Here is an 11603-nt window from a genome sequence, read left to right as displayed (position 1 = left end):
TGTTCTATAGATTTTACCATCACATGGAGAGAGAATTCCAGAAAATAATCGGAGGCTCCGACCATTGCACACTTACCCCTAACACATCTGTGTACGGATTCATTTCTAGTGAGTTTTACATGAAATATACGTCTGCTTTTATATCAGGTTAAATACGCTAATTCTGGTGACTGCTCTATAATGACTTTTCTAACACATCCACTGTATATACCATAGACATCTGCTGGGTGGGCCTGATGCTCTCATAGATGTCTGTTTGGCATATCCCCTATAGACTTAAATGTAGAGTGAAAGTTTGCTTAAAGGGAAACTCCAGCAAAAAAATCAAATCAACTATTGTCAGAAAAATTAGTAAATTATTTCTATTATATTTCCAGTCTTCCAGTACATATCAGCTGCTGTATGTCCTGCAGGAAGTGGTGTATTCTCTCCAGCCTGACACAGTGCTCTCTGCTGCCACCTCTGTCCATGTCAGGAACTGTCCAGAGCAGCAGCAAATCTTCATAGAAAACCTCTGCTGCTCTGGACAGTTCCTGACATGGACAGAGGTGGCAGCAGAGAGCACTGTGTCAGACTGGAGAGAATACACCACTTCCTGCAGGACACACAGCAGCTGATAAGTACTGGAAGAATGAAGATTTTTAAATGAAAGTAAATGACAGCTCTGTATAATTTGGAGTAGCGCTTCATTGCAGAGAACAAGGACGGGTTCCTCTTTTATTTTATTAATCGGTGAGTGATTGGTCATTTATCAGAAAATCCCTTGAAGTTAAATGTTCGATTTTGTGTCATACTAGCAGTAGAAGCCGATAAGGAATTATTTACTAATGGAGCTATACTGTATTTTACCTTTTATAATACAGCCCGAGTCTACAGAGATTACAGTAATTTTTATAAAACTTAGTTTTGCACTATAATAAAATGACCTTGAAAATGTTGTTGTGTCTTTCAGTTCTTTGAGAATTGGCTTTATTGATTTTATGCATATATATATCTTTTTGTGCAGATATGATGTGACTGATCTCCAGGTATATACACATTCCCGGTTAGAGTTGGATACTAAAACTTGTTCTTTTATTATAATCTGTTTCTATTTTCTGACTGCTTTTTTTTTTTATTTCACTTTTTGTACATTGTTATGGGGGCCATCATCTTACTGGAGCTGTTTTTAACAGCATTTAGTGACATGCTTTACAACCTGGCTCATGGACATAGACAACAATAGACAGCTTGTCCCCTTGAGATCAATGTAAGACATTACTGAGCGCGCTCTGTGACCTTTGAAAAGGTCATTCCAGAGGGAGCTGCGGTTGTTTGTATTGATGCTACTCACCTACTGGTGTCACATGACGCTGCAGTACCGTACAGATCACTGCAGCCTCCTCTTATCACCACACACACAACAGGAAGTCTCAGCTTAGTTTTAGCTCCAGTGGGGAGAATGGAAACTGGAAGATTTTTATATTGTTTTATAATATAAATAGAAAATTACAAAAACAAATCTTTAATATGTTTAACATGAAATCATGGTTTAAACAAGTCATTTTCTGGTCCCTTTAAGGTCCTTTTACACACACAGATATGTGACAGATTATTGAAGCCAAAGCCAGGAATGGATATGAAAAGGGGAGAAATCTGTCAGGTAATCTGTGTAAAAGGACCCTTAAATGGGGAAACAGGGCGAATATGGCCGTAAATACACATTTTTGTTTAATACTGTTTAGGTGATGTCACCTATGGGGGGTTTTTTTTCCTTCAATTTTTTTTACCAGAATCACCTGACACTGCAAAATTCAATCTGTTCAAAAAGTTCCCATTTTTTAATGCTTTATAATATAATAAACTAAACACAAACCCCTTTTAGTAGGATTACTGTGCCTCGCTTGCTGTTGGATAGAACAGTGTTGTCAGGAATGCTCTTCCATACAGTGACACCCAGTGGGGGAAATGTGTACTACACTGTATGTTCTTGATGCCGCACATCGGCCATGGGCATCCATTTATGTAGACTGTGAACATACCTTAATGAAAAGGTGTATGGCCATGTTCACACACTGTAAAAGAACAGAATTTGATTTTAAAATATTAACGGCCTCTTGGTTCAAACAATGTATAAAATAACGTGCACGGCCATCAAATTAATATTTGTATCATTAATTTGTGGCCATTATTGTCCGAACAGCGGCCGTTATTTTATATAGTTGACACACAGTACATTGAATTCACCGTCCTTTGTATTAAAGTCAATGGACTTTTTCATTAAAGACACATCCAATAAGGCCGTCAGTCTGTTTGAATGAGAATAATGTTTCAGCGGCAATGACAGCTGCAAAAAACATTCTAAACTATGGCCGTTATTTTGAGTATCAAATAACTGCAGTAGAAAAACATTGTGTGTGAACATAGCCTACTCCTGTAATTATTTTAAGGAGAATCTGTCAGTAGGATTATAACGTCCTATCTCAGGGTAGTATATACTAGTGACAGAGAAGCTGAGCAGGATGATGGATCACTTACATTGTCCTGTGCAGCTGATCCAGAGATCTCCTGAATAACATGGACAATAAGTAGTCCTCTCCATTATGTGCATGAGCTCAGTAGTCCTGGATATTCATGAGAAGCAGGAAAATCCACTCGCCAGTTGATGATTAACAGTTATCTATCCATGCTGTGTATAGGCAGTCACCTGTCAATCAGCAGCTGGAGGGTGGGGGGAGGGGTGTGGCAAGAATCCTATTCTCCTGCACATTAGGAGAACGGCTGAACAGAATGATGTCAGTAATACACCGATCTGTCACTAGTTTATGCTGCCCTCATTGAAGGAGAAATAAATCTGGTGACAGACTTCATTGAAGGACCACGGATCCAGTGACCATATTTCGTCACTATTGATATTTAACAGTTAATTTTATAATAAGTCCAATAATCAAGGTGGAGACGGCTCCTAGTGCCTGCAGAACTCGGCGGATGATCAGCTTCTTCTTCGCTGACTTGTCTGCTGTTTCCTGCGGCTCTGCTTCCTGGTTGCTGGAGTCCAGGGCACCGTAATGGGACAATTTGATGGTGTCTGTGACAATGGAAGGAGGCGGCTGTTATTTATACTCCGTAAAGTGTAACCATATCACTCTCTAACCTCCTCTCTGCTGCAGTAGTCGACCAATTTATTTATTACACTTTTTACGTTTATTAAAGGGGTACTCTGGGAAAAATGTACTTTTTCCTTATCCACAGGATAGGGGGAAAGTAGGAGATCTCAGGGGTCTGAACCCGCCGGCTCTTATGAATAGAGCCCACCCTATTCATTGCTATGGAGCGACGGAAGGAGCCAGCGTACTCGGCTCTTCCCATTGCTCCATAGGAATGGAAACCCCAAAAGAAAGTCCGGTCAAAGTAACTTATAGTGCAACAAAGGGAAAGGCCAAAAACAGCACGGAAAAATGAGATGTGTAACAAAATCCTTACAATATTATGCAAAAATACTAAAATCTGTTTAAAAGTATGATTATGGGAAAGAAAGAGGTCACAAAACCAAAGGGAGAGGAAGGTATCAGTGTGGTCTACAATTACAGATGATAGAGTTTAGTAAGGTGCAGGCAAAAGCACTAACACCATCTAGTGGTCACTTTGGGAATGGCACAAACTACAAATTGAAGCATACAGAAAGTATGTAAACCATTGAACAGCACACACTATCACAGAGGTCTTACATCTCCCACCCCGGCCGGCACAGAACAGCCCCACGTAATGAGTTCCTGATAAAGTTGAGCGAAAGTATGTGGGGCTGTTCTGTGCCGGACAGGGTGGGAAGACCTCAGTGATAGTGTGTGGTGTTCACTTGAATTAATATATATGACTCATAGATTGTATTACTGACACTTTCCCGGGTTGGTGCCTTGTACCCTAATGGTGGCCGATTTTGTTACATCTCATTGTTCTGTCCATAGGAATGAACAGCGCTGCGGGTCGCGTGCCAACCTGGTGCTCTATTCTAACAGCCGGCCGGGTCCGATACGGAGATCACCGGGGGGGTTAAGGGGTCCGACCTCCTGGGATTTCCTTTAAATTTTTCCCGGAATATCCCTTTAACTTTTTACCCAACTTTTGTATTGTCTTTGAAAATTGTGCTTTCCTGCCCCCTAAGATTTGCCTGACCGGGCAGATTTTAAAAGTTATTCTCCTATAAATTCTATGGTGAATGGAAAGCTACGTACCTGGGGTATCAATGCCGCGCTCTAAGCATTTCACTGGCTCCTTTTTAATACCTACACGTTCCTTTGCCTGGAATGAGACATTTATACATGAGAGGCGAGATCCTTGTGTATATATTGTAGCCGTGTATGACACAGACCGATTAATCACCGATGTCAGTACAGATGATGGGGCCAGGTAACGTCTACCACATATTGGATAAAGGGCCACACAATTCATGGTAAAAGTTTCTATTATTATTACTATTATTTTCGTTACTGAATGTTCTGCGGAAGCTTTGTGCCGGCTTCTTACACTCTTTGTTCTCATGTTGATGTTGGGGCCTAACCAATAAGCATATACTACTATGCAGCACCAGGTACTGCCATGTAGTGCACATAATATCCCAGAACAGTGTCAAATAAGCACCATAATGCAGAAATACATACGGCTCCACCTGTAGTAAACTAAGACCACAGGTAAGCTACAAATATTGATCCACCTCTAGTAAACTAAGACTGCAGGGCAGAAAACCTACTGCTCCACCTGTAGTAAACCAACACTATAGTGCTGCAATAAATACTCTACCAGTGACAAAGCAAAACCACAGTGCAGCACAAAATACTGCACCAATACATACTGCTCCATCTGTAATAACTCAACATCACACTGTTCCACCTGTATAACACAATAGCACACTGCACCTATACACACTGCTCCACCTGTATAACACAAGAGCACACTGCACCTATACATACTGCTCCACCTGTATAACTTAATAGCACACTGCACCTATACACACTGCTCCACCTGTATAACACAATAGCACACTGCACTTATACAGGTGGAGCAGTATGTATAAGTGCAGTGTGCTATTGTGTTATACAGGTGGAGCAGTATGTATAAGTGCAGTGTGCTATTGTGTTATACAGGTGGAGCAGTATGTATAAGTGCAGTGTGCTATTGTGTTATACAGGTGGAGCAGTATGTATAACACAATAGCACACTGCACTTATACATACTGCTCCACCTGTATAACAATAGCACACTGCACTTATACATACTGCTCCACCTGTATAACACAATAGCACACTGCACTTATACAGGTGGAGCAGTATGTATAAGTGCAGTGTGCTATTGTGTTATACAGGTGGAGCAGTATGTATAAGTGCAGTGTGCTATTGTGTTATACAGGTGGAGCAGTATGTATAACACAATAGCACACTGCACTTATACATACTGCTCCACCTGTATAACATAATAGCACACTGCACCTATACATACTGCTCCACCTGTATAACATAATAGCACACTGCACTTATACATAGTGCTCCACCTGTATAACACAATAGCACACTGCACTTATACATAGTGCTCCACCTGTATAACACAATAGCACACTGCACTTATACATACTGCTCCACCTGTATAACACAATAGCACACTGCACTTATACATACTGCTCCACTTGTAAACCAGCATCACAGTGCAGCACTCCTGTCTACATAGCCCACCCTGTAACAACCTGCCAGTTTTCACAGACACACATAGAAATACAGCAGCACTGGCTCCTTCTTCACCTACTTCTCCTTTCCGCCTCTCAACAAACACCACTTATGCATTACCCAGAAGGAGATATTTCAGCAGCTCTCCTGCCTCCTCCTTATGTTATACTGCCCCTGGGTTAAGGACCTGGGAAATCATGGTCATGTGACCATGACATAATTGCTGGTCCTTAACACCCTGTGAGTACAAAAATGACACTGATGATGCATGGCTCTCATCAGTGTAGTCTCTGCTCTGGAGTCCCTGCTGTTTGCTGATGTCGGGCACAGGCCTCACCAGTAGGGTTTGCCTCACAGCTTGGGAAGCGCTGGCCTAAATGGCCGTCTCTGGTGGATCCTATAGAGAAGAAATGGAGCAGTGGTCACACATGCGCACTGCTGCTCCATGCTGATAGACTTAGTTTCCTCTTTCCAGCAATCGGCATCCCACTTTAAAATCAGGCAAACAATCGGATAGGGGGATAACCTCTAATGGTGGGACAATCCCTTTAAGCACTGTATTTACCATATTATCTTATTGATCAATACAGTATATACGTCTTTAAACAGAATCCTGCTGGTAAACCTTTGTGTTAGCCAGCCAACTCGATAGTCATTCCCTTTTTTCAGACCCTTCATATAACTAATTGCATTGAAACCGTATTTTCCATGTCGTAGCACGGAGAGACATGCTACAGAATGGCATTAGCTTGACTTCTTAAAGGGGTTGTTCACCAAAATGTTGTTTCTTTCAAATCAACTGTTGCCAGAAAGTGGCAGAGATTTTTAACTTACTTCTATTAAAAAATCTCCAGTCTTCTTATACTTATCAGCTGCTGTATGTCCTGCAGTAAGTGGTCTAATCTCTCCAGTCTGACAAAGTGCTCTCTGCTGCCACCTCTGTCCATGTCAGGAACTGTCCAGAGCAGGAGAGGTTTTCTATGGGGATTTGCTGCTGCTCTGGACAGTTCCTGACATGGACAGAGGTGGCAGTAGGGAGACCTGTGTCACACTGGAAAAATAAATTTCCTGCAGGACATAAAGCAGCTGATAAGTACAAGACGACTTGAAATTTTTTTAATAGAAGTAAATTACAAATTTCTGGCACCAGTTGATTTAAAAGAATTTTTTTGGGGTGAACTACCCCTTTAAGGCCATATAAGAGTTGCACTGTAAACGAGCGCCAGTCTCCTAGATCACTGTGATCATACAGCCAGGGCTATAACGATAGACCGTAGACCCGACTGCTAGTGTTCTTTCATCTACAGTATAACCATAGACCGTAGACAGGACTGCTAGTGTTCTTTCATGTATAGTATAACGATGGACCGTAGACAGCGCTGCCAGTGTTCTTTCATCTATAGTATAACGATGGACCGTAGACAGCGCTGCCGGTGTTCTTTCATATATAGTATAACGATAGACCGTAGACAGCGCTGCCGGTGTTCTTTCATCTATAGTATAACGATAGACCGTAGACAGCGCTGCCGGTGTTCTTTCATTTATAGTATAACGATAGACCGTAGACAGCGCTGCCGGTGACGAATTGCATAAACATTACTGTATAAAGAGCTTTACCTTCTCGGTCATGAGATTCCAGTCTAATCTCCAGAAATAAAGAGAAAAGAAAATATTGATGATTACAAAGGCGATTAGCATTCCGATCCAGAACCCTGGCAACGTAAGAGGAGAGGAATATTATTACACGTAATAGTAAACGACAAAATATCATTCTGAGAAGCTAACCTGCAATTTACTTTATTCTCTTTCAGAAATAGGTTTGGTTAGAATGAATATATATATTTATATTTACACTGGTACCTTGGTTTAAGAGTAACTTGGATTAAGAGCGGTTTGCAAGAAGAGCTCACAGTTTTATAAAATTGTAACTTGGTGTAAGAGCATTGCTTTGGTGTAAGAGCTCCCTGTACTGGGTGGGAGGGGGAGTGGGGGAGGGGCATGGTCTGCATAGCGGGGTCTACAGCCCTGTACTCTGACCCAGAAAATCTCCTTCACCTTCCAAATCATAGCAGATCCAGGGGACAGGACTGTGGAGGTAATATCTTCATAGCTGTAACCCCTCTCTCCCTGGACAGAGAGCGCTGTATGTATGTGCCCACATCTGCCCTGCTCATTCCTTCCTGCTCCCTGCAGTCTCTTTCCACCCTTGTGTTTCCCATCCTCTCCATTTCTGTTATAATGTACCAGCACTCACACTCAGCTATACACACTGCTACTATAATGTGCCTGCACTCACACTCAGCCATACACACTGCTACTATAATGTGCCTGCACTCACACTCAGCTATACACACTGCTGCTATAATGTACCTGCACTCACACTCAGCTATACACACTGCTGCTATAATGTGCCTGCACTCACACTCAGCTATACACACTGCTGTACAGAGAAGTTTCTGTCACTGTCCTCCTGCACAGCTCTGTGATTCTCACTTCCTGATTGGTCCATGCTGAACACACCCCCTTCCCCATTGCTGTGATGTGACCACACAGACCTCTGACAGTAGCCCTGCTTCTCTATTCTAGCCTGTTGTACTACACTACTGCATTATGGGGATCTGCAGCTCCATACTGTATCTACAAACTGCTGCTGCAGTGTTATCAGGGTTATACAGTTACTATACATTATATACCACATGCTGCTATACTGTACAGTAACTTATATATCACATATCCAGCTGCTGCTGTGTTATCAGGGTTATACAGTTACTATACATTATACACCACATGCTGCTATACTGTACAGTAACTTATATATCACATATCCAGCTGCTGTGTTATCAGGGTTATACAGTTACTATACATTATATACCACATGCTGCTATACTGTACAGTAACTTATATATCACATATCCAGCTGCTGTGTTATCAGGGTTATACAGTAACTATACATTATACACCACATGCTGCTATACTGTACAGTAACTTATATATCACATATCCAGCTGCTGCTGTGTTATCAGGGTTATACAGTTACTATACATTATATACCACATGCTGCTATACTGTACAGTAACATATATCACATATCCAGCTGCTGTGTTATCAGGGTTATACAGTTACTATACATTATACACCACATGCTGCTATACTGTACAGTAACTTATATATCACATATCCAGCTGCTGTGTTATCAGGTTATACAGTTACTATACATTATATACCACATGCTGCTATACTGTACAGTAACTTATATATCACATATCCAGCTGCTTTGTTATCAGGGTTATACAGTTACTATACATTATACACCACATGCTGCTATACTGTACAGTAACTTATATATCACATATCCAGCTGCTGTGTTATCAGGGTTATACAGTTACTATATCAGGGTTATACAGTTACTATACATTATACACCACATGCTGCTATACTGTACAGTAACTTATATATCACATATCCAGCTGCAGTGTTATCAGGGTTATACAGTTACTATACATTATATACCACATGCTGCTATACTGTACAGTAACTTATATATCACATATCCAGCTGCTGTGTTATCAGGGTTATACAGTTACTATACATTATACACCACATGCTGATTGCTATACTGTACAGTAACTTATATATCACATATCCAGCTGCTGTGTTATCAGGGTTATACAGTTACTATACATTATATACCACATGCTGCTATACTGTACAGTAACTTATATATCACATATCCAGCTGCTGTGTTATCAGGGTTATACAGTTACTATACATTATATACCACATGCTGCTATACTGTACAGTAACTTAATATCACAGATTCTGCTGTTTCTCACTATTTGTTTCATCTCTTCTACATGTTATTCAGAATAAAACAATCATTATATTTGGGGTGTGGAACCAATTGTCTGCAGATCAGTGATTTCTTATGGTAAAATTTGCTTTGGTTTAAGAGTGGATTTGGATTAGAAGTGCTGCCCCGGAACAAATTATGCTCGTAATCCAAGGCACCACTGTATATAGTGTATATATTGGACATAACTTTCAAATCACATTGTGGACACCTTTTGCAAAGTATTGTTATCCTTGCTTTGTGCTTGCTTGGGTGCATGCATTCTAAGATGTTTGTATCTGTGGAAGTTTTTTATTTCTGAGAAAAGGAAACGTTGTGTGATAACGTAGACAGTAAGTCCAATGGCGAAGAGCCAAGCGTATAAAAGAAGCAACTAGCAGACAGTTTTAGGGCAAAAGTAAAGATGCAGACAAAGCAGAAATATTCCAAGCAGGCTCGGACTGGGCCACCGGGGGGCCGGGGGATCCCCCGGTGGGCCCTCCCCCCCTTAAAGGGCCCAGAGCTAGAGGTGGGCCTCATGTTCAGGATCTCCCTATAATCGGTAGATTTAGGGGCCCTCTGCTGCCTTCCATGCTGCTCTAATGATGGAAGAATGGCAGCAGGGCCCCTTCTTTCACACAACTACTGTAAACTCATAGGCCCCCCTCCCCCTGTACTGTAAGTGGAACGGTCCGGTCCTGATTAGCTTCGGGAGTGTCTCTCTTCCTGCCTGTCAGGAGCCCACGTGTGGCAGCAGGGACATGCAGAAAGCTGCACAGAGAAGCAGCAGCAGGGCCCCCTCCATCCCCCTGCAGTGATGTCTCCCCCCTCCTGCTGCTGTGTGTGGAGTCGGTGCTGGGGAGAAGGGGGAGAGGCTGCAGCCTGCACGGAAGAGGAGACTGAAGATGGAGACTAATGGACCCCTGGAGCTTCCTGCATAAAAAGTCAGTGTGTGTGAGTAAGTATATATAAGTCAGTGTGTGTGAGGGTATATAAGTCAGTGTGTGTGTATATAAGTCAGTGTGTGTGAGTAAGTGTATATAAGTCAGTGTGTGTGAGTAAGTGTATATAAGTCAGTGTGTGTGAGTAAGTGTATATAAGTCAGTGTGTGTGAGTAAGTGTATATAAGTCAGTGTGTGTGAGTAAGTGTATATAAGTCAGTGTGTGTGAGTAAGTGTATATAAGTCAGTGTGTGTGAGGGTATATAAGTCAGTGTGTGTGAGTAAGTGTATATAAGTCAGTGTGTGTGAGTAAGTGTATATAAGTCAGTGTGTGTGAGTAAGTGTATATAAGTCAGTGTGTGTGAGTAAGTGTATATAAGTCAGTGTGTGTGAGGGTATATAAGTCAGTGTGTGTGAGTAAGTGTATATAAGTCAGTGTGTGTGAGTAAGTGTATATAAGTCAGTGTGTGTGAGGGTATATAAGTCAGTGTGTGTGAGTAAGTGTATATAAGTCAGTGTGTGTGAGTAAGTGTATATAAGTCAGTGTGTGTGAGGGTATATAAGTCAGTGTGTGTGAGTAAGTGTATATAAGTCAGTGTGTGTGAGTAAGTGTATATAAGTCAGTGTGTGTGTATATAAGTCAGTGTGTGTGAGTGTATATAAGTCAGTGTGTGTGTGAGGGTATATATAAGTCAGTGTGTGTGTGAGGGTATATAAGTCAGTGTGTGTGAGTAAGTGTATATAAGTCAGTGTGTGTGAGTAAGTGTATATAAGTCAGTGTGTGTGTATATAAGTCAGTGTGTGTGTATATAAGTCAGTGTGTGTGTATATAAGTCAGTGTGTGTGAGGGTATATAAGTCAGTGTGTGTGAGGGTATATAAGTCAGTGTGTGTGAGGGTATATAAGTCAGTGTGTGTGAGGGTATATAAGTCAGTGTGTGTGAGGGTATATAAGTCAGTGTGTGTGTATATAAGTCAGTGTGTGTGTATATAAGTCAGTGTGTGTGTATATAAGTCAGTGTGTGTGTATATAAGTCAGTGTGTGTGAGGGTATATAAGTCAGTGTGTGTGAGGGTATATAAGTCAGTGTGTGTGAGGGTATATAAGTCAGTGTGTGTGAGGGTATATAAGTCAGTGTGTG

At 41.4% G+C, this 11603-nt stretch overlaps 1 protein-coding gene across 1 annotated transcript in view; it reads right to left on the bottom strand.

Annotated features, from left to right (window-relative positions):
* Positions 1-1535: 1535 nt before the first annotated feature.
* LOC138794219 (multidrug and toxin extrusion protein 1-like) overlaps positions 1536-11603 on the bottom strand; it is a 63044-nt gene continuing 52976 nt past the window's right edge. Inside the window, exons 18-20 of the mRNA XM_069973001.1 lie at positions 7311-7405; positions 4212-4278; positions 1536-3067 (exon numbers count right to left, since the gene is read on the bottom strand). Coding sequence (XP_069829102.1) covers positions 2886-3067; positions 4212-4278; positions 7311-7405 — 344 coding nt within the window. The 3' untranslated portion in view covers positions 1536-2885. The remainder of the gene's footprint in view (positions 3068-4211; positions 4279-7310; positions 7406-11603) is intronic.

This window comes from Dendropsophus ebraccatus, chromosome 5, assembly GCF_027789765.1.
Source record: "Dendropsophus ebraccatus isolate aDenEbr1 chromosome 5, aDenEbr1.pat, whole genome shotgun sequence".
Lineage (NCBI taxonomy): Eukaryota > Metazoa > Chordata > Amphibia > Anura > Hylidae > Dendropsophus > Dendropsophus ebraccatus.
The sequence above is the reverse complement of the archived record's forward strand: the minus strand, read 5'-3'. Positions and strand labels throughout refer to the sequence as shown.